Raw genomic sequence first — 24,044 nt, forward strand, 5'->3', positions numbered from 1 at the left:
TATGATTCTATGATCTCTGGATTCTGTGTGCATCTGTTGAGCATAGAAACTCACCAGGGTCTGTTGAAATATTCGTCAGCAGTGTTCAGCACTTAAAAGAACAAAGAAAAAAGAAAATTTACAGCCCAGGAACAGGCCCTTTGGCCCTCTAAGCCTGAGCCGATCCAAATCCACTGTCAAACCTCTCACCCAATTCCTAAGCACCTATATCCCTCTGCTCCCCACCTGCTCCTGAATCTGTCCAGATGCACCTTAAATGAATCTACCATGCCTGCCTCTACTATCTCTGCTAGTTACGCATTCCAGGCACCTACCACCCTCTGTGTAAAGTACTTGCCACGTATAACCCCCTTAAACTTTTCACTTCTCACCTTGAATGTGTGACCCCTCTTTATTGAATCCCTCACCCTGGGAAAAAGCTTACCTCTATCAACCCTGTCTATACTGTTCATGATTTTGTAGACCTGAATCAGGTCCCCCCTCAATCTCCTTTTTTCTAATGAAAACATTCCTAACCTACTTAACCTCTCTTCATAGCTAGCACCTTCCTACCAGGGAACATCCTCTTAAGCCTTCTTTTCACCCTCTCCAAAGTGTCCACATCCTTTTGGTAATGTGGCGACCAGTACTGTACACCGTATTCTAAATGCAGCCGAACCAAAGCCTTGTACAATTTTAACATGACTGCCAGCTTTTATACTCAATACCCTGTCCGGTGAAGGCAAGCGTACTATATGCATTCTTGACCACTCTATCCACCTGTGCAGCCACCTTCAAGGTACAATGGACCTGAACTCTCAGATCTCTCTACTCATCAACTTTTCCCAAGGCTATTCTGTTAACAATATAGTTAACAGTATAGTATAGTTGAACATGCCAAAACGCATCACCTCACATTTACCTGGATTGAACTCCACCTGCCACTTCTCCGACAACTCTCCAGTCTATCTATGTTCTCCTGTATTCTTTGACAGTCCCCTACGCTTTCTGCTACTCCACCAATCTTCATGTCATCTGCAAACTTACTGATCAGACCAACAATGCCCTCTTCCAGATTATTGATGTATATTACAAACAACAGTGGCCCCAACACTGACCCCTGTGGAACACCACTGGTCACCTTTCTCCATTTTGAGAAACTCCCTTCAACTACTACTCTCAGTCTCCTGTTGGTCAACCAGTCCTTTATCTACCTAGCTAGAATACCCTGCACACCATATGACTTCACTTTCTCCATTATCTTACCATGGGGAACCTTATCAAACGCCTTACTAAAGTCCATGTATATGACATCTACAGCTCTTCCTTCATCTATCAACTTGGTCACTTCCTCAAAGAACTCTATTAAGTTGGTAAGGCACGATCTACTCCGCACAAAACCATATTACCTATCACTGATAAGCCCATTCTTTTCCAAATATGAATAGATTTTATCCCTCAGTACCTTCTCCAGCAACTTTCCCACCACTGATGTCAGGCTCACTGGTCTGTAGTTACCTGGGATATCCCTACTACCCTTCTTGTACATGGGGACAACATAAGCAATCCTCCAGTCCTCTGGCACCTCACCTGTGTTGAAGGATGCTACAAAGATATCTGTCAGGGCCCCAGCTATTTCCTCCCTCAGCAACCTGAGATAGATCCCATCCGGTCCTGGGGATTTGTCCAACTTAATAAATTTAGCCTACCCAATACATCCTCCTTCCTTATGTCAATGTGATCCAGAGTAAACAAACTTCTATCTCTAATCTCAGCATTCATCACCTCCCGTTCCTTAGTAAACACTGATACAAAGTTATCCTTGAGAATCTTACCCATTTTCTCAGGTTTGACACACTCCCTTCCTTCCTTACCCTTTAGTGGACCAACTCTTTCTCTGGTTACCCTCTTGCTTCTTATATAAGAATAAAAGGCCTTGGGATTCTCCTTAATTCTGCTTGCTAAAGTTATTTGATGATCCCTTTTAGCCTGCTTGATTCCTCGTTTGAGATTGGTCCTACTCTCCCAACATTCCTCCAAGGCCTGTTGTGTTCTTAGCTGCCTGGACCTTATGTACACTCCCCTTTTCCTCTTGGCTAGTCGCATGATTTCTCCTGTCATCCACGGTTCATGAATCTTGCCTTTCCTAACCCTGTTATCAAAGGGCCGTGCCTATCCTGCACTATCTTCAACCTATCTTTGAAAGCCTCCCACATGTCAAATGTGGACATTTCTTCAAATAGCTGTATCCAATCCACATTTCTCAGCTCCTGCCTAATTTTGATTTAATTGACCTTGGCCCAGTTTAGTACTCGTCCCTTAGGACCACTCTCATCTTTGTCTCCGAGTATTTTAAAACTTACAGAATTATGGTCACTATTCCCAAAGAAATCCCCCACTGCAACTTCTACCACTTGGCCTGGCTCATTCCCCAACACCAGGTCTAATATGGCCCCTTCTCTTGTCAGACTATTGACATACTGCTCTAGAAAACTTTCCTGGGCACTCTTTACATATTCTACCCCATCCAGACTTCTGACACGAAGTGTATCCCAGTCAATGTTGAGAAAATTAAAATCTCCCATCACCACCACCCTGTTGCCTCTACATAGAGTCATAATCTGTTTACCTATTTGTTCTTCCACCTCACGCTCACTTTTGGGGGCCTGTAATACAGTCCCACCAACGTAACTGCACCCTTCTTATTTCTCAGTTCCACCCATAGTGTCTCACTGCTCAAGCCCTCCATAGTGTCCTCCTTTAGCACAGCCACTGTATCATCCCTGACCAGCAATGCAACACCTCTCCCCATTTACTTCCCTCTGTGTCCTGTCTGAAGCATCTGTATCCTGGAACTTTTATGTTGCCACTCGTGTCCTTTCTTCAACCAAGTCTCTGTGATCGCAATAATGTCATACTCCCAGGCATCAATCCAAGCCCTAAGTTCATCTGACTTACCCACTATCCTCCTTGCATTAAAGTATATGCACTTCAGGCTGCCAGTTTTGTGTTCATCTGCTCTCTACCTACTCTTCCCCTTGGTAATGCTAACTTTATGATCCTTACTGTCTCCAGTTTCCACCTCACTGTCTAGTAGTCTTCTCTGCTGGGTCCCAGCCCCTTGCTACATTAGTTTAAAACCTCTTTGGTCACAGTGAAACTGTAACTGTATATAGAACAGGAAGATCCTATGACTGGTGTATGCTGTATGAAGAGTTAACGGATTTAAGTCAGATAATGTTGCCTTTATTGTTCACTAACAAAGACGAGGAAGTTCTCAGGTCCTGATTGCTGCCACCCCCTGGATAATATAAATATAAATATTATAATATAAACTCAAATTGCACCTTCTTCAAGATAATATACTGAAAGTATATTTCAGCTGCCATCTTGCCTACATCCTGTCTGAAAAGTGAAAATGCATCAATGGCTCTTTAATTAAACTTCACATCATACAGTACCCAAAGAAGCTTTAATGTGTGAACTAGTGGATTTTCTTTGCTTCCCTTTATATTTCATTGTGTTTAGCTCTTGCCCTTCTTCATTTCCTTTTCAAGGATGAATCCAGGACAGCCTCTGTAAGACAAATACCAACTTCAAAGGAAAGCAGTCCTCTGGGAGGTGCTCTCAATCTGAAATGTTGCCCCACCCCCTCCCTGCGGAGCTTGTTGTAAATATCTGGTGCCCTATTTGGATAGCTAAAGAAACAACTTACCAAAGATCCTGGTTGGAAAGGAGCTGCTTAGATGACAAACTAGCTAGACTGTCTTTGATCAGCTATTGCTAAGTTAAGCAAGAATTAGCAGCCTTTCTGGGCACAGCACAAAAATTAATTTATGGAGCTCAGGAATGAAAATGTTAAATGTTCACATGGACAAAACTTCAAAGATGCTTAAAAATGGGTAAGTGAGCTCCAAAAAGCTGAATTTATTAGCTAACTGTAGTTAAAGGTTAAGGAGCAATAAAAAATGTAAATTGGTGTTTGTTCTGGCTGATTATCATTCCCTGATTATATACCTTAACAGGTCCACTTCTGCCACTCATCAGAGGCCAAGAAGATAGTGAAGAAGGCATTTGATATGCTTTCCTTAATTAGTCAGAGCATTGAGTATAGGAGTTGGGAGGTCATGTTGCGGCTGTACAGGACATTGGTTAGGCCACTTTTGGAATATCGTGTGCAATTCTGGTCTCCCTCCTATGCGAAGGATGTTGTGAAACTTGAAAGGGTTCAGAATTGATCTGCAAGCATGTTGCCAGAGTTGGAAGGTTTGAGTTTGAGGGAGAAGCTGAATGGGCTGGGGCTGTTTTCCCTGGAGCTTTGGAGACTGAGGAGTGATCTTAAAGAGGTATAAACTCATGAGGGGCGTGGACAGGTTAAATAGACAAGATCTTTTCCCTGAGTTGGGGGAGTCCAGAAGTGGAGGGCTTAGGTTTAGGTTGAGAGGGGAAAGATTTAAAAGGGACCAAAGGGGCAACTTTTTCACGCAGAGTGGTGCGTTTCTGGACAGCTGCCAGAAGAAGTGGTGGAGGAAGTACAATTACAACATTTAAAAGGCATCTGGATGGGTATATGAATAAAAAGTACTTAGAGGGATATGGACCAAGTGCTGGCAAATAGGATTAGGTTAATTTAGAATATCTGATCAGCTTGGACAAGTTGGACTGAAGGGTCTGTTTCTGTGCTATACATCTCAATGGCTGTATAAATGCTTGGGACCTCCTGAGGCTATGAAGGTTGTTGTTGAAATGTAAGCCTGTCCCAACTGTCTGTCTTACTCTCTCATCCACCTGTTGGTTGTTGGAGTGCTGAACTTGGTCGAGCATGTGCAGCATTTGTGCATGTATAATAAACTTGTCAGTTCTAATATTCATTTATCTTTGTTTATGTATCCCTGTGGTTGTGTAAAAGACTTGGGTAAATAGAGATACACTAAGTCTTATAACTTCCTCCCCCTTTTCCGAATTCTTTTTATGTGTGCGTGTTTGTGTGTGTATGTGTGTGTGTTTGGGGGAGGGGTGGGGGTGTGGGTTTTACATGTGTTGTGTTGGCATCGTATTAATGCTGAGAAAATGTTCAAGATAACTCATGTGGAATGCCTGGCTTTTTAACATATGTATTTCATTATTCAGAATTTGAGTCAACAACATCATCATGCAATGCCTGTCCGTAACATTGATGATGAAGTTGAAAATGCCAGAGTCAATATGTCATTAATTGTAAGTCCTTCACAAACTGGCATTTCCAAAATCATACAGATTATGGTGGGAAATGAGAAATGGTATATCTTCTGCATACCAGCAAATAAATACTGTAGCTACAACAACAGGCCAGAGGCTGGGAGTGTTGCAGCGAGTAACTCACTACCTGACTGTCTAATGCCTGTCCATCATCTACAAGGTACATGTCAAGTGTGTGATAAAATATACCCCACTTATCAGGCTGAGTGCAGCTCCAGCAATACTCAATAAGATCAACACTATTCACTACTGAGAGGGAACTTGACGTTTCTGAGGACAGTGTGAAACAGACTAATGCTAGAACAGGTTAATGTTAGGAAAGAGGATGTGCTGAAAATTTTGAAAAATATAAGGATAGATAAATCGTCTGGGCCAGATGGGATATATTCTATGTTCCTACAGAAAGTGAGGAAAGAGAATGCACTGCCTTTGGCAATAATCTTTGCGTCCTCACTGTCGACTGGAGTAGTGCAGATGATTGGAGGATGGCAAATGTTATTCCCTTATTCAAGAAAGGGAATAGGTATAATCCTGAGAATTACAGACTAGTCAGTCATACGTCAGTGGTGAGCAAAGTATTGGGGAGGATTCTGAGAGATAGGATTTCTGATTACTTGGAAAACCACAGTTTGCTTAGAGATAGTCAGCATGGCTTTGTGAAGGGCAGCTCATACCTCACCAGTCTTAATGAATTCTCTGAGGATGTGACAAAACACGTTGATAAAGGTAAAGCAGTGGATGTGGTGTATATGGATGTAATGGCAGTGGATGTGGTGTAATGGCACTCATCCACAGACTCTATCAACAAACACATCGACCTGGACCCAATATACCATCCACTACAGCGGATAGCTCGAACTGACAACCGGAAGCGGCAGAGACAGGCCACTATAAATGCCGGAGGAAACAGCACAGAAGCGCTTCACAGGAGGCTCCCAAGCGCTGAGGATGTCACCTCAGAAACGTTTGCAAGACAAATTCCCAGCTCGGCGAACAGAACCACAACAAGGTTTCCCATGGTAGGCTCATTCAGAAAGTAAGGAAACATGGGATACAGGGAAATCGGGCTGTCTGGATACAGAATTGGCTGGCCCATAGAAGACAGAGGGTGATGGTAGATGGACAGTATTCAGCCTGAAGCTGGGTGATCAGTGGTGTTCTGCAGGGATCGGTTCTGGGATCTCTGCTTTTTGTGATGTTTATAAATGACTTGGATGAGGAAGTGGAAGGGTGGATTAGTAAGTTTGCCGATGACACGAAGGTTGGTAAAGTTGTGGATAGTGTGGAGGGCTATTATAGGTTGCAATGAGACATTGACAGAATGCAGAACCGTACTAGTATGTGGCAGATCGAGTTCAAGCTGGAAAATTGTGAAGTCATTCACTTTGGAAGGTTGAATTTGAATGCAGAATACAGGGTTAAAGGCAGTGTGCAAAAACATAGGGATCTTGGGGTCCATATCCATAGATCCCTCAAACTTGCCACCCAAGTTGATCGGGTTGTTAAGAAGGAGGGTGGTGTGTTGACTTTCGTTAGATTGAGTTTAAGAGCCGCGAGGTTATGCTGCAGCTCTGTAGAGTCCTGATTAGACCACACTTGTAAAATTGTGTTTGGTTCCGGTCGCCTCATTATAGAAAAGCTGTGGAAGCTTTAGAGAGGGTGCAGAGGAGATTTACCAGGATGCTACCTGACTGGAGGGCATATCTAATGAAGAAAGGTTGAGGAAGCTAGGGCTTTTCTCATTGGAACAAAGAAGGATGAGACGTGACTTGATAGAGGTGTACAAGATGTTGAGAGGCATAGATAGAGTGATTAGCCAGAGATTTCTTCCTATGGTGGAAATGTCTATCATGAGGGGCATAATTTTAAGTTAATTGGAGGAAGGTTTAGAGGAATGTCAGAGGTAGGTTCTTTACAGAGAGTGGTGGGTGTGTGGAATACATTGCCAGCAGTGGTAGTAGAGTCAGATACATTAGGGACATTTAAGCGACTCTTGGACAAACATATGAAAAATAATACAATGAAGGGTATGTAGGTTAGTCTGATCTTAGAGTAGGATAAAAGGCTAGCACGGTATCAAGGGCCAAAGGGCCTGTACTGTGCTGTATTGTTCTATGTTCTAATATGCAAAGAATGGAAGGATCTGGACAGAAGGGATGAGTTTAATTTGGTGTCATGTTCTGCACAACATCGTGGGCTGATGGGCCCGTTCCTGTGCTGTACTGTTCATTGTTCTATGTATTTATGTTAAAAACACAGACACAAAACATAAAGACAATGGAGAACATTTTGCAAGATCTACCTGAGGTCGCCATTTTCCTTGATGACATTCCAATAACAGGGAAAACTAACTTTCTTATGAGAGAACTTGGATATTGTCCTAAGGTATTGTTCCAAGGCAGGCATATACCTAAGAAGGGAAAATCATGTATTTCTACGCCCCCCCCCCCCCCTCCCCCACCACACGACCATAAGTGACCTATTGGGCTGCAGAGTTAACTAGACCAGGTTACGGTTAAGATTAGAGTGGGAGGCCAAGTAGCAAATGCTGATGCATTGAGTCACCTCTATTTGTGGTGGTACCCCCAGTGGAACAGTCTGTAATGATATTAAAGTTTCTGAATATGCTCCCAATCACAGCTCACAATATCAGACATTGGACGTGGAAAGATCCAGTCCTTTCAAAACTGAAATAGCTGGTGGTTATGGAGGAAATGAAAGGGCCATCATACTGAGGGCTGCCCTAGAGAGTCAGCTCACAGTAGAGGACAGCATATTGTTATGGGGAACAAAAGTAATTGTCCCAAGCAGAGGTTGCCACCAAATACTGGCCGAACTCCACGAGGGCTATCCAGGGATCTCCAAAGAAGAAGATGTTGGCAAGAAGTTATGTCTGGTGACCAGGCCTAGTTGCAGACATAGCCACATTGGTGGGATGGGGCTGAGAGTCTCAATAAGGTCAAAAGTTACTATCAGCTGCTCCCCCACATGTGTGGGAATGGCCAGGTAAACCTTGGACTTGATTACACGTCAACTATGCAGGTCCTTTCATGGATTGAATGCTCTTATCATTGTAGATAGCTACTCAAAGTGGTTGGACATGCATAGAGTCCATTCATCAAACATGGGGATGACAATAGAAAAATTACACGTCTTTTTCGATACATAGAGATCTGGATGTGTTGGTCATCATTTACCAACAAGGAGTTTCAGTATTTATTGAAGGCAAATGGTATTTGATATATTAGGACAGCTCCATACCATCCATCATCCAATGGCCTTGCAGAAAGAGCAATCCAAACTTTAAAGTTTGGCTTGAAGAAACACCCTACAGCCTCACTAGACACCAAACTGTCCCAGTTCTTATTTGATTATAGGAGCACCCCATGTGCAACTACAGTGGTAGCACCAGCAAAGTTGCTAATGGGTAGAAAACTCCACACCGATCTTCCCCGACCTGTAGAGGGTCAGAGTGAAACTGAATTAGGAACGCTAATGCCAGACACAAAGCTCTACCAAGCAGGAGAGACAGTTTGACACAGGGGACGAATTTTGGTGTAAGAATCATGGGAATGGCCTTGCATAGGCTGTATAAAGTTCAGGTAGGTGCGATGGTCCTGAACAAGTACATGGACCATGTGAAAGCTGCAAATTCACAAACAGTGAGGGAGCAAAATATGCCCTGGCCCTTCGAACATTCAGAAAGGCTGCTGGAACCAGTGAGTTACCTGTTCCCTCCATCAAGTATTTATTTTCTGAATTAGAGATGGACATAACAGGTTGCAACCTCGATGCCTTTGCCACCGGAAAAAGAGAGTGAAATTCTATCAACGTGTTCCTGGTGCAAGAGGCGAGCTCCCATACATTACAAGCCACCCATGTTGTACCCCAAGTTGGAGGAACCTGACCTGGTGCTAAAAAAGCCCCAGGAGGCTCTCCCAAGAAAAGGACCAGCCCTTATCCTCAGACTCGGAGGGGAAGGGATGTAATGATTGTAACAAGGTCAGCTAGCTGGACATCGTAGAATATGAGTTCCCTTATTGGCGCCGTTAATCTGGTCCAATCAGAGAGCCTAAAGTAGATAAGCAAGAGGCTGGAAGAACATAGCAAGCCAGGCAACATCAGGAGATGGAGAAGTCAACATTTCAGATGTAACCCTTCTTCAGCTGCCTGGCTTGCTGAGTTCTTCCAGCCTCCTGCTTGTCTACTTTGGATTCCAACATCTGCATTTTTTTTTTGTCTCCATACAAAAAGGGAGTGTTAGAGATACCTGACTCTGAAGAGATGGTACTGAAATCAAGGACTGTTCATCTGTAAATTAAAGGTGACTTGGTGGCAGCCTTTGTGGAGATACTTCAGTAACCACTGTTAGGGAGTTTATAAACTCCTCCCACAAGTGACCTCTTAGCTTTGCTATTGCTTACATTAACCCAAAATGATCCTAATTAATTATGATTCAAACTTACATCCTTAATCCTCTCTATGTTTTCTGAGCTACTGTCATTCTGATATGTCAAAAGCCCCTCAGGGTTCAGATCCCAACCTGAGTCTATTTTCAGCCTTCAGATCAAGGTATTGCTTGACCAGGAACCAATTTAGTTCACTGAATATTAGGGAATGGAATTTGCTACAAATTAAGACATGGACAGCAGAGGTTTGGATGACCTCAGGTTTACAGAGGGTAGACATCGGAAATAAATTGAAACAGTTGATTAGAAAAGAAGCAAAGTTATGGATGAGGATTCCAACAGTGGGTGAACTGAGACTGGGGGCGGGGGGAGCATGTATGGTTGTGGTAGTGGTGATGGTAAAGATGAGCCATATTATGGTGGTAGAAATAGATGATCTTAATTAATGATGTGATTATGAAGCTGAGTACTCAGTCCAGAACAAATGTGCTATAGGAAACTTAAGAGTTCAGAAAAAATTTACAAGGATGTTATCAGGGTTAGAGGGTTTCGGCTATAGGGAGACACTGAATAGACTGAAGCTATTTTCCCTGGAGCATTAGAGGCTGATGGGTGACCTTATAGAAGTTTATAAAATCATGAGGGGCATGGATAGGGTAAATAGACAAGGTCTTTTCCCCAGGGTGGGAGAATCCAAAACTAGAGGGCACAGGTTTAAGGTGAGAGGGGAAAGGTTTAAAAGGCTTCTAAGGGGCAACTTTTTCATGCAGGGGGTGGTGCACATATGGAATGAACTGCCAGAGGAAGTGGTGGAGGCTGGTACAATTACAACATTTAAAAGGCATCTGGATGTGTATATGAATAGGAAGGTTTTAGAGGAATACAGGACAAATGCTGGCAAATGGGACTAGATTTATCTAGGATATCTGGTCGGCATGGATGAGTTGGACCAAAGGGTGTCTTTCCATGCTGTACCTGTCTATGACTTTGTGACATCAGTCTTGTGATCAGACTGATAATCTCACCATAACTCCCAAAAATTTGTACACAAACCTATGTTCTTTTTCTGTTTCAGTTTTTCGATCGATATTTTCATTGAATGCCTTGAGTATTTCATACCTAGCACTCCTCTTCTTCAAGTAAACCAAATGTCTAGATTGTAGTACAGCAATGGTCTTTGAAGGATCAAATAACACCAAGTTGGATGACGTTTTGTGGCTGCAAACAAAAATAAAACTCAGTGGTGAAATTGTTTTATTCTCTTTCTATTTCATTTTACTTGACAAAAATGAAATTTCTGTCTCTAAATTGTGATTAGATTAGGTTAGATTATTTACAGTGTGGAAACAGGTCCTTCGGCCCAATAAGTCCACACCAACCCTCGGAAGAGCAACCCACCCAAACCCATTCCCCTACATTTACCCCTTCACCTAACACTACAGGCAATTTAGCATGGCCAATTCACCTGACCTGCACATCTTTGGAGTGTGGGAGGAAACCTACGCAGACACGGGGAGAACGTGCAAACTCCACACAGACAGGTGCCCAAGGCGGGAATTGTGTATACTTAAAACGCACACCAGTCGAACGACATGGTGGCACAGTGGTTAGCACTGCTGCTTCACAGCGCCAGAGACCTGAGTTCAATTCCCGCCTCAGGCAATTGTCTGTGTGGAGTTTGCACATTCTCCCCGTGTCTGCATTGGTTTCCTCCCACAATCCAAAACTATGCAGGTTAGATGAATTGGCCATGCTAAATTGCCCGTAGTGTTAGGTGAAGGGGTAAATGTAGGGGAATAGGTTTAGGTGGGTTGCTCTTTGGGGGGTTGGTGTGGACTTGTTGGGCCAAAGGGCATGTTTCCACATTGTAAGTAATCTAATCTAATTTAATATGTTATAAAATCTGAAGTGTCTTCAGAATGTTGGAAGGGTATGGATTGGCTTGATATCAGTTGTCAATAGAATGATACAAATGACAGAACTACACCTCATTTAGGTTCCAGAAAAGCTAGTTTCTTGCACAATTGGTGTGATTCAAGTTGCAGCTGAATGTCTTGTCAATTTGCATTGGTACATTTTCAGCAAGAGCATAAATACAAGACAGTGCAATAAAAAGTTGTTAAAGGTAAAAATAGACTATAACAGTAAACTGACAAGAAATATAAAAACATACTGTAAGACCTTCTACATGCATTTAAAAGCACGTGAAAAGCTGACGTGGTTATTGTTCCCTTAGGGACTGAGACTGGGGAATTAATAATGAGAAATGGTAGAGACCTGAAAGACACTAAAGACATATAAATTATAGTAGAAAATCCAGGAGAAGGAGAAATTGTCCCTGGAGAAAAGTAAACTTATGGGAATAAAAGCTGACAACTCCGAGCATGTTAGCCTACTTCTGAAAAGATTTGACTGCACACATAATGACGACATAGATTGTAATCTAAAATGCAGAGGTCCAAGTGGATTGATAAACTGCAGATATAACATCTCTATTCAAGAAAGGAGGAAGACAGAAAGTTGGAAACTATGGGCTAATAAACCAAATATCTGACATTCGGAATATACTGAGAAAAATCATTAGTCTGAATATAAGGAAATAATAGAACATTACAACGTAGTACAGGCCCTTCAGCCCTCGATGTTGCACCGCCCTGTCATACTAATCTGAAGCCCATCCCACCTACACTGTTCCATGTAAGTCCATTGGCCTGTCCAATGACAACTTAAATGCACTTAAACTTGGCAAATCTACTACAAGTGCAGGCAAGGCATTCCACAACCTTACTCCTCTCTGAGTAAAGAAACTACCTCTGACATATGTCTTATACCTATTTCCCTTCACTTTAAAGTTGTGTGCCCTCGTGTTTGCCGTCCCCATACTTGGAAAAGGCTCTCCCTGTCCACCCTATCTAACCCTCTGATTATCTTGTATGTCTCTATTAAGTCACCTCTCAACCTTCTTCTCTCTAACGAGAACAGCCTCAAGGCCCTCAGCCTTTCCTCGTAAGACATTCCTTCATACTAGGCAACATCCTAGTAAATCTCCTCTGCACCCTTTCCAAAGCTTCCACATCCTTCTTATAATGCGGTGACCAGAACTGTACACAATACTCCCCAAGTGTGGCCATACCAGAGCTTTGTACAGCTGCAGCATAACCTCCTGATTCCGGAACTCAATGCCTCTATTAATAAAGGCCAAAACACTGTATGCCTTCTTAACAACCCATCAATCTGGGTGGCAACTTTCAGGGATCTGTGTACATGAACACCGAGATCTCTCTGCTCATCTGCACTCCCAAGAATCTACCATTAGCCCAGTACTTTGCATTCTGATTACTCCGGCCAAAGTGTGTCACCTCACACTAGTCCACATTGAACTCCATTTGCCACCTCTCAGCCCAGCTCTGCATCCTATCTATGTCTCTCTGCAACCTACTATATCCTTCGTCACTATCCACAACTCCACCGACCTTAGTGTCGTCCGCAAATTTACTAACCCACCCTTCTAAGCCCTCATACAGGTCATTTATAAAAATGGAACAGCAGTGGACCCAACACCGACCCTTGCGGTACGCCGCTAGTAACTGGACACCAAGATGAACATGTTCCATCAACTACAACCCTCTGTTTTCTTTCAGCAAGCCAATTACTGATCCAAACTGCTATGTCTCCCACAATCCCATTCCTCCGCATTTTGTATAATAGCCTACTGTGGGGAACCTTATCGAACGCCTTGCTGAAATCCATATACACCACATCAACTGGTTTACTCTCATCTACGTGTTTGGTCACTTTATCAAAAAACTCAGTAAGATTCATTAGGCACGACCTACCCTTCACAAAACCGTGCTGACTGTCCCTGATCAGATTATTCTTTTCTAGATGGTTATAAATCCTATCTCATATAAACCTTTTCCTACACTTTACCAACAACTGAAGTGAGACTCACTGGTCTCTAATTACCAAGGTTGTCTCTACTACCCCTTTTGAACAAGGGAACCACATTTGCTATCCTCTAGTCCTCAGGCACTATTCCTGTAGACAATGATGATTTGAAGATCAATGTCAAAGGCTCGGCAATCTCTTCCCTTGGTTCCCAGAGGATCCTAAGAGAGATCCCATCCGGCCCAGGGGACTTGTCTATTTTCACACTCTACGGTATTTCTAATACCTCTTCCTTGTGAACCTCAATCTCTTCTAGTCTAGATGCAAGTATCTCTGTATCTTCCTCACCAACATTTTCATTTTCTATAGTGAACACTGTCGAAAAATATTTATTTAGTGCTTCTCCTATCTCCTCTGACTCCACACACAACTTCCCACTGTTATCCTTGATTGGCCCTAATTTAACTCTCGTCATTCTTTTATTCCTGACATACCTTAGGGTTAACCCTGATCCTATCCGCCAACAACTTCTCATGTCCCCTCCTGGCTCTTCTGAACTCTCTTTTTAGGTCTTTCCTGACTTCCTTGTAACCCTCAAGCGCCCTAACTGAGTTTTCACATTTTATCCTAACATAAGCCTTCTTTTTCTTCTTGACCAGGGATTCCACTTCCTTAGTAAACCATGGCTCACGCATTCTATATCTTCCTCCGTGCCTGACAGGTACATACTTAACTGAATATTTAGAAAAGCTTCATATAATCAAGTAGAATTAACGTGATTTTGTTTAAATTCAAAGAATACAGCCAGATTAAAGAAGAACCAGTAGGGGAGGCATTGGCCTACTGGAACTGTCATTAGACTATTAATGTAGTCACCCAAGTAATGTTTTGGGCACTGGGTGCAAATCCCACCATGGCCAATTGCAAAATTTTAATTCAGTTACAATCTGGAATTAAGAGTCTGATGTTGACTGTAAACCTCAGTCGGTTCACTAGTTCCCTTTAGGGAGGGGAGACGGTGAGGAGGGGAGGCATTGCCTTGATATGCTCCAGATAGCAGCTTTCAGGTCTCCAGGGAATGTGTGTGTGTAGCATTGCTGAATTTAAGATATTTCTGTTATAGCAAATGTAAAATATTTGTCAACTTTATTCAAACCATTGCCAAGATTGTGATGCCATATAGGTAGGTTCATTTGAAGCTTTATAGTTGCATCTCTCCTCTTTTCAACAGCTGTTATTTCCAACATATGAACATAGAATATAGCAGTGTTTGATTTGTTTTTGTTAGTGTGTTCATGTTTGAAGAGGAGTTTGAAAAGAAGCTTTCGGGTTATATGGTTATCTCCAAGCCCAATAGTTCATTGAGTGATTTACACACTGATGACAACTATTGCATTCTTGAAATACTTTCACATAGATTAAAACAGATCTTTTTAATATCTCCTGAAAATAATCCTTGTGTTCTATGCTTCAGTGTACATCTCAATTTGCACCAATGCTGTAAGATCTTATTTAAATTGGCCTACACTGATCACAGCGCCTTGATCGTTTAGTGGTGCTCCCTCATGTATAGTTCCATGACCTTCTGCTCATGCATCTGGTGGTGTAGCACGAGCATATAGAACTTGGTATAAAATATTCAAGCTGCATTTGAGGTTTAAAAGAAAATTGCAGTTCCTTTGCCTCTGTTCTTTTACCTCCTCTGACTCCATTCCATGGCAACATTAAGAAAATGATCCATCCTTAAATTTTCTGAAATGCATGACCTGAGTGTGTGTGGTGGGTGCAGATTTGAGAGCAGTTTTCAAACAGGGGGCTGGATATATGCAGGAAAGGAAGAAATTGGCAGGAATACAAAGAAATAGCAGGGATATTGCAACAATTCACTAACTCTTCCAAAGAGCTCCTACAGGCCCAGTAGATCAAATGGCTTTTTGTGCTGTATCATTCTGTCATTACCATGCTATACCCCTGAGGGAGTGGAGTGAAATAGGGACAAAACACTTTACTCACAGGGAGGCAAAAAAAATCAGCTGATCACAGCCTGAACAGCTCACCCTCTCAGTTGAATAATGGTGAGACGTGTTCAAGGAGTAGAGAGACACATTATTTACTGTGGAGGGAATTTTTTTTTTAAATTGCAATTTCATTTATATTATAAAATCCATAATTATACTTAAAAATCATTTGATTTGCATAAATCATTTTTCAAAATGCATTAAATGGCAGTTCTTCTGTACGCTACAATAACGTTGGTAATAATCATATTTAATGGCCTTACAGCAAAAAGGTGGAGTAAAATTTTGCTAATGGCCACATTTACATTAAGTGCATAAACTCCTTTGAAGTTCCAAAAGCCAGCTATACCTCTGTTGTATGTTAGAGAATGTTGTTGCTCCTTCCCTCGGGCAGATTTGTCTGTGCAGCTTCTTTCTCATTTTTTTCCCCCCTTCTCTGATCCCTCCCCCTCACCACCACTCACTGATCCAGACTCTTCTTAAAAATCGTCTGGCACTCTAAAGCATACGTGTCATATTGTACCTTCACAGTCTTCATCAGAGCATGTGTTTCTGTTTTTACTAAGGTGAAGTCATTCTGATAAACTTTATGCTGTCATTTTTCATCCAGAAAGCCCTTTATGTTTTCTAATAATTGGCAGCAGAGATATATTTTTCCTTTCAAGTGATGACTAGTTGGCTGAAGATCAAAGCAAGGCCCTGTGCTTTTGGTTGCCATGAAGGGGCGTTGGAACTGGCATAGAGCCCAGATCCTAAGTGACAGGCATACCGATTAGGTGCCAAGCGCCTAGGTCAACAGTGAGTGTCTGTGCACGTTCTTCCTCTTTGCCTATCTCATGTTACATTTCTCCTTTTGTTTTTACAGACCAGCAACAAGTTGAAGCAGATTGAGAAAGAATACAGCCAGAGGCTTTTAAAATCTTCACAGGTATGGCCCAGAGATTTAGAAACTTCAATATCCATGTCAGGTTTGTGAAGTGTCAGTAAACCCACTTTACCAAATCATCCTTCCTCAAGAAACACTTCTCACTGTCAAATTGTCTGCAGACCATAGTTACACATTAAAGTCCATCAGAACCAAATGGAATGTTTTGAAGATCTAATCTTCTGCCGCTTTAGTAAAACAATTAGGGATTATTAATTGTTTTGCATCTGCAAGTATTGTGCTCCAGAATCCAAGAGGTTGTTTCTTAACAGCTGAGATAAAACTGTTTTGAAAACCCTACATGATCAAAGTACATAAAGCATACTCCTTTGCAAAGTTCATTGTTGTCATACAGTAGATCTAATCAGTGGAGATGACAGTAAGGCATAAATCAACTACCATCTGCCTCGATAGGCCTACCTCAAAAGCCTAAAGCAGCTGTTCTAATTAAAAGTGTACAGATTTGCATGATTCTTTCCATCCAACCAGCACAAGAATAGCAGTGACTTCATAAGATGTGGTGAGAGCTGATTTCTGACAATTTGAGTTGAATAAGAAAAGATCTTGTATTTAAATGACTAGAATATTTCATAAAACAGTGGTAAGAAAGAATACTGAGGGGAGTTTTACAATTACAAAACAGTGTTCTAATGAGATTAAGAGAGTGTGCAGGCTTTATTCATTGAATTCTTTGCATATTGCAACATTCCTTTTATTTGAACAACTTTAACCCTATCTAGAACAGCTTTCTTCATTTTTGGTTTTTAAACTGGCAGTGTGCTTGTTCTGAATGTATCCATTTGTTCCTTCTCAGACTACTTGCTCAGTGAATCTATTGCATTCTCATTGTTACAGAAATTGGGATGCTGAATGCCAAAGACATTCTTATTGATCCTTGACAGTTCCACACACCTGGTTGGCCTCCCACATTCTCCTCTTCATAAACCTGTGATCATCAAAAGTTCTATTATCTTGACATTCACTGACCTACATTGACTCCAGTTTAAATCACATCTGTGTTAAAATTCTCATTCCACGATGGTCTCACTGAGCCTATCTCTGTAATCTGTTCCACCTGGTATTGTGGGTCTGCCTACAACACACAGACTCTAGCGATTCAAGAAGGCAGCTCACCACTACCTTCTCCAGGGCAACTAGGGAAAGGCAATAAATGCTGGCCAGTCAGTGAAGCCATGTCCCAGAAGTGAATAAACTAAACCTGGGAGATACCTACAATCCTCCAATTCTGGCTAGTTTAGCATCCCCAATTTTAATCATGCCACCATTTGTGACTGTGTCTTCAGCTGACAAGGCCCTGAGCTCTAGCATTCCCTTTCTAAACCTCTGTGTCTCTTTCCTCCTGTAATAGACACCTTTGAAACCAACTTCTAATATTCCATAATATCTCCTTAAGTGGCTTGGTTTCATTTTATTTTGTTTTTGGAAACTCCATGCAGTACCTTCAGATGTTTAATACACTAAAAGGTGCATTACAAATACGTTGTTGTTGAACAATGCTTTGAAGCTTCAGTAATAATGCATTCAACTACTCTCTCAGTTTGATTTCTCTTCATCCAACAAAGGTCAGTACTTAAGAATGATTTTCTGTTGAGACAGGAGTATGACAAGAAGCAGCAGTTTGTAGTGTTAGCTACAGTACCATCTAGTTTAGATATTTTGACTTAAAATGAAAAACAAATACATTGAAAAATCCATACCACTAAATTCAATCAGTAATCTTCAACTTCATCCAATTTTAAGAAAGTAACACAAGCTCGTGACTTGTCAGAACTCTAAAGAAAAGGGTAAAGTCTAGTGAATAGAAGTAAAAAGAAGATTTTTGAAGGAAATAAAGGAATTGCTATAAAGGGAAATAACAAACTACCCTTGTAATTAAAGGGTGAAAATATACACTCTGACTAAAGAAACATTCAAAACGATGAAGTGCCTTTTTTTTTAAAATGCATTACTCCTACTCATCCGGGCTAAATAGTATGCCTGTGTTTCTACAAATGTGATGTAATTATGTGACCAAGAACATTGATGCAATAGCAATAATGACCCATTAGTAGCTTTCATGTGGTTCTCCCACAGACAAAATTAGTCTAATCTAGTGCTCAACACCCTCTTAAACATTCACTTCCAACACCCACATAAGAAACATTGCACTTAAGATTTTGTTGTTCACTTTACCTAAGTAATAACCTTTTTCCTAGCATGTGGTCACAATAAACTGCAAAACTCCCCATTTGACTAGCAAAATGTTCAAAAGTATTGAGATTTTCACAATGGAACAGTATTGAATGGGTTGTTAGAATAATACAGCGGATCTGTCCCAGTCATTTTTATGCATCTTGTTAGCATCCAAATTGTCCATCCAAAATGAACTATGCTGTGGCTTCATGATGACTGACTTTACAGTAAAATTGCTTCAAAATATACCAGTCATCTTTTCAATAATTGATTGCAACTACAATTTTGTGCAGATTTTAATTATTTCCCATTTGGTTTTTTAACTCTTCTGGAGTGTTGTGGAAGATCCAGGAATTTAGAAAAGTCTTAGTGAATAGAGACATTAAATTGGAGACGGGATAAAAAACTTTTTACTGCACAGTCAAGAATTATCCTTCCAGGTATTGAAGTCACTACTCATGACATGGCATGGTGGTGCAACAAAGTATGAAAACATCACGCAGACAAGTGACAGGATGATGTAGGAGCATAGGCAGTTGGTGAGGAAACCTCTCAGAAAAGGTTTACCATACTAATATCTCAATGGAGGAGAAAGTGAGGACTGCAGATGCTGGAGATCAGAGCTGAAAATGTGTTGCTGGAAAAGCGCAGCAGGTCAGGCAGCATCCAAGGAACAGGAGAATTGACGTTTCGGGCATAAGCCCTTCTTCAGGAATGAGGAACGTGTGTCCAGCAGGCTAAGATAAAAGGTAGGGAGGAGGGACTTGGGGGTGGGGCATTGGAAATGCGATAGGTGGAAAGAGGTCAAGGTGAGGGTCATAGGCCAGAGTGCTGAGTTCGAGGGATTTGACTGAGACAAGGTGGGGGAAGGGGAAATGAGGAAACTGGAGAAATCTGAGTTCATCCTTTGTGGTTGGAGTGTTCCTAGGTGGAAGATGAGGTGCTCTTCCTCCAACCATCGTGTTGCTATGGTCTGGCGATGGAGGAGTCCAAGGACCTGCATGTCCTTGGTGGAGTGGGAGGGGGAGTTGAAGTGTTGAGCCACGGGATGATTGGGTTGGTTGGTCCGGGTGTCCCCTCCCCCCACCTTGTCTCAGTCAAATCCCTCGAACTCAGCACCGCCTTCCTAACCTGCAATCTTCTTTCTGACCTCTCAGCCCCCACCTCACTCTGGCCTATCACCCTCACCCTACCTTTTATCTTAGCCTGCTGGACACACTTTCCTCATTCCTGAGGAAGGGCTTATGCCCGAAATGTCGATTCTCCTGTTCCTTGGATGCTGCCTGACCTGCTGCGCTTTTCCAGCAACACATTTTCAGCTAATATCTCAATGAGCAGGTTGTGTTAAAAAGGAAAGGTTGTATCTGCTGGAGTTGTGCAGAATAAGAGCTGAGGTGATTGAAGCTTACAGGGTAGTTGTGGAGAGCATCTGTCCAAAATGCAGTTCTTTTTCTCACAGATGGTCATGAGTCTTGGAACTCGCTTTCTGAAAATATGGTGAAACAGAGTCTTTGAATATTTTTAAAGCAGAGATGGATAGATTCCTGGTGAGCAAGGGGGTGAAAGGTTATCAGAGGTAAGTAAGAATATGTGTTTTAGGTTACAATCACATTGTACATAATCTTATTAAATGGTGGAGCAAACGTGATGGGCTGAATGGCTTCCTATTGCTCCTTGTTTGAATGCTCATGTATTCATCATGCATGTTGACTTTACTCACATAACCACAAGATATTGCAAACATTTCTATTGTCACGACTGAGACCTGAGGTCACTGTTTCCTTTTCTAGCCCACTTCCTCACTAGACAACAAATTTTACATTTAATCAGTTAAAAATCACACAGCACCAGGTTATAGTCCAACAGGTTTAATTGGAAGCACTAGCTTTCAGTGTGCCGCTCCTTCATCAAGTGGTTGTCCACCTGACAACCACCTGTTGAAGGAGCGCCACTCTGAAAGCTAATGCTTTCAATTAAATCTATTGGACTATAACCTGGTGTTGTTTGATTTTTAACTTTGTACACTCCAGTCCAACACCAGCATCTCCAAATCATACACTTAATCAAGTTGCTAACATAATTAATAACATAGGGCCGATGGGATTGTCACCGGACTAATAATGCAAGGATCCGGATAATGTTCTGGGGACATTTAGCCCTAGGTTCAAGTCCCACCATGACAGAATGTGAAATTTTAGTTGAGGAAAAATCTGGAATTAAAAGTTTTATGTTGACCATTGTCAGGAAAAACCTATCATGGTCACTAATGTCTTTTAGAGAAGGACATTTAGAGAAGGAAACTACCATCCTTACCATCGTGACTCCCGATCCACTGAGAGTGGTAGGGATCTGGAATGCATTGCCTAGAAGGATAGAAGATGCAGGAAACCTCACAACTTTTAAAAAGGTACAGGGATGAGCACTTGAAATGTCATAACTTGTCAAAGTGCTGGAAAGTGAGATTAGTGAAGATAGGTTTGCAGACACTCAATGGGCAAAAGGGCCACTTCTAACCCCCTGAGGTTGGGCACAGGGAGTAACACCCAAATGAAAGCAAAATACTGCTGATGCTGGAAATCAAAAGGGAATTGGCTGTCATGCAGCAGCTGGTAGTTTTCACTGAGTGACATTAAGAGACAAAGTTCTAATCTTATGCTGCAAATAGGTGTACAGACTGTAGGAGAGAAATCATTTATGATTTCTTTCCTTCCTTTATCTCATCTATTATATATGCTGTTCAACAATCAAGTAAATACACATGCAGATAATCTACTCAAACTGTTTCAGTGACAATCCACAGGGTACGAGGTTGATCTTGAAGCTCACTGTGCCACCTGCTATTGAAATGAGATGACAAACTTCCTGAGTGGGATGCTCTTTAGAGGATTGGTGCGGATTTGTTGGGTTAAATGGCCTTATTCTGCACTGTTGGGATTCAATGAGTCTGTAATGATCTTTTCATGATAATTTATTCTTGAACACTATGATCTAACTGTATACCCCAACTGCTTAAACTAGTCATTAGATCCTAAAGACAAGTAGAGATAGGGACAACAAATGAGGGCCTTACTAGTGAAACTCACATTCCATGAAAGAATAAAAATAAGTTTATTTATATGGATTTTCTCAAATGGAAATAGAAAGCATATGAAACCAGAAAAGCAGCAATGTTAACTGTTCCAGATAATCCTGGTACCTCCCTTCTGAATCTCTCAGCACACCAGTCAGCATGTTGTGAGGTGTAATGTTGTCCTTCTTCTTGGGTGTTTACTTAAAATCTGTCACGTACACCTGTCTAAACTTTTGGTCTTCCTCATATACCCATGTGCCAGATGAAGCTGCACTCTCTGACAAAGAATAACTAAAACATGAATGTTGCTGTCCATAGATACAGCTTTTTAACACCCATAGCATTTGTAATCATCATTGTTGTGCCAGCTGCATAGCGGTCCTATTTATTTTTCTTGATAATGATTAATGAACTGACAGAATGTTGTAAATGATATTGGATTATATTAACAAACAGAGTGACAAGTGGTTTTCACATCTCAAGTCAACATTACAGAAAATAGATTAACCATTTCAAATCAGGAGCTAGTTTTCATTGGAGCTTACTTTCATCATAAATTCAAAATTATTAAGAACTTTTGAGATTCTGTTTGCCACACCAAATGCAAACAGACTTTAATGTTTTGGCCTAAGATTTGCATAATGATTATAAACACCAGACACAGACTCTGATACCTCAAATAGGAGAAAAACAATGCAAAAAGAAAATTTAAGAGCCAGGGCAATTTTTAAAAGTCAAGATTAGAGCGGTGCTGGAAAAGCACAGCAGGTCAGGCAGCATCCGAGTAACAGGAAAATCGACGTTTCGGGCAAAAACCCTTCATTATGATTCCTGATGAAGGGCTTTTGCCTGAAACATCGATTTTCCTTTTCCTCAGATGCTGTCTTACCTGCTGTGCTTTTCCAGCACCATTCTAATCTTGCCTCTGATCTCCAGCATCTGCAGGACTCACTTTCAGCCAATTTTTAAAAGTGGCCATAATTGGCGGATCAAATTCTTCAGCTGCTGTACATTGGACTACTCAAATATCTGTCACTGTAGTGATTGTGGTAGACTCTGAAACCAGAAGAATCCAGCTTGGATTAAGTATGTATCCCAGATTTCATTGAATTCACAAAATTGTCAGGAGACATTTTTTGTGACATATTTCAATTAAACCAATACATGTTACTCGATTTCCCCACTCCAGCAGTCTATGGGCAACCACAGCTTGGCATGTGGGCAGCAGTTTCAGCTTTGTACAACTCTCAGCAAGAATGAACGAAGTCAACAGAATAAATCAGATAATTATGAAATGCACATTTCTCTACTAAACAAGCATTTACCCAAATGTGGAAAACATTTGGAAACATGAAACTATTACTGTGGAAAACTACTCAGGCAAGCCCTGCACGCAAAAAAAAGGCAAATCCAATTTGTCAACTTGCTGCCACCATCAGTTTACTCTCAGTCACCAGTAAGATGATGGAAGCTATTGCCAACAATGCAATCAAGAGGGACTTAACATCAGTCCGCAACTTGAGTTCAGCTAAGTCAACTCAGCACCAAGCCTCAATACTGCTTTGATCAAAACATGGACAAGTGCTCAATTTCAGAGGTGAGATGAAAACATTCTTCCCAAATCCTTGAAATCCAGGGCAGGGCAGGGCACTCACATGGGGCTTAGCTATGCCTGCTTCATTGTCGGATATGTTGAACAATCCCTCTTCAGTACCTACACAGGCATTGTGTCCCAATTCTTCCACTGTTACATCGATGACTGCATTGGAGCAGCATCCTGCATCCATGCTGAACTGGAGCAGTTCATCAACAATTTCCACCCTGCCTTTAAATTCACATAGTCTATCTTGGACACCTCCCTCCCCTTTCTTGACCTCTCCATTTCCATCTCTGGCAACAGGCAGACAGACATTTACTCTCAACCCACAAATTCCCATAACTACTTGGACTACACCTCCTCCCACCCAGTATCCTGCAAGTACTCCATCCCATTCTCCCAATTCCTCCGCCTCCAGTGCATTTGCTCAGACAAGGAGACATTCCACTCCCAAGTATCCCATATGCCCACCTATTTTGAACAATATGCTTTTTCTCCCTTTGTCATCCAGATAGCCCTCCACCACACCTTCTCCATTCCCCACACGACTGCTCTGACCGTCCCCCCCCCCCCCCCCAACAAATGTAATAAAGACAGGGGTCCCCTTGTCCTCACCTTCCACCCCACGAGTCTCCCAACATATCATCGTTAAACACTTCCTCCAACTTCAATTAGTCCCCACCACCAAGAACATCTTCCCCCTCCAACCCCTCTCTGCCTTTGGTGA

At 41.8% G+C, this 24,044-nt stretch overlaps 1 protein-coding gene across 8 annotated transcripts in view; it reads left to right on the forward strand.

Annotated features, from left to right (window-relative positions):
- cep112 (centrosomal protein 112) overlaps positions 1 to 24,044 on the forward strand; it is a 577,437-nt gene that overhangs the window by 436,586 nt on the left and 116,807 nt on the right. For 7 of the 8 annotated variants that reach the window (XR_011954852.1, XR_011954853.1, XM_072558882.1 and 4 more), the window contains one exon: positions 16,398 to 16,460. Coding sequence is in view for 6 of the 8 variants with exons in the window: in XM_072558882.1 (XP_072414983.1) it covers positions 16,398 to 16,460 (63 nt within the window). In the remaining 2 variants the exon portion in view is untranslated. Of the gene's footprint in view, positions 1 to 16,397; positions 16,461 to 20,109; positions 20,219 to 24,044 lie in introns of those variants that run through there. The other variant, XM_072558888.1, reaches the window with a different exon arrangement.

The sequence above is a fragment of the Chiloscyllium punctatum genome, chromosome 39 (assembly GCF_047496795.1).
Source record: "Chiloscyllium punctatum isolate Juve2018m chromosome 39, sChiPun1.3, whole genome shotgun sequence".
Classification (NCBI taxonomy): domain Eukaryota; kingdom Metazoa; phylum Chordata; class Chondrichthyes; order Orectolobiformes; family Hemiscylliidae; genus Chiloscyllium; species Chiloscyllium punctatum.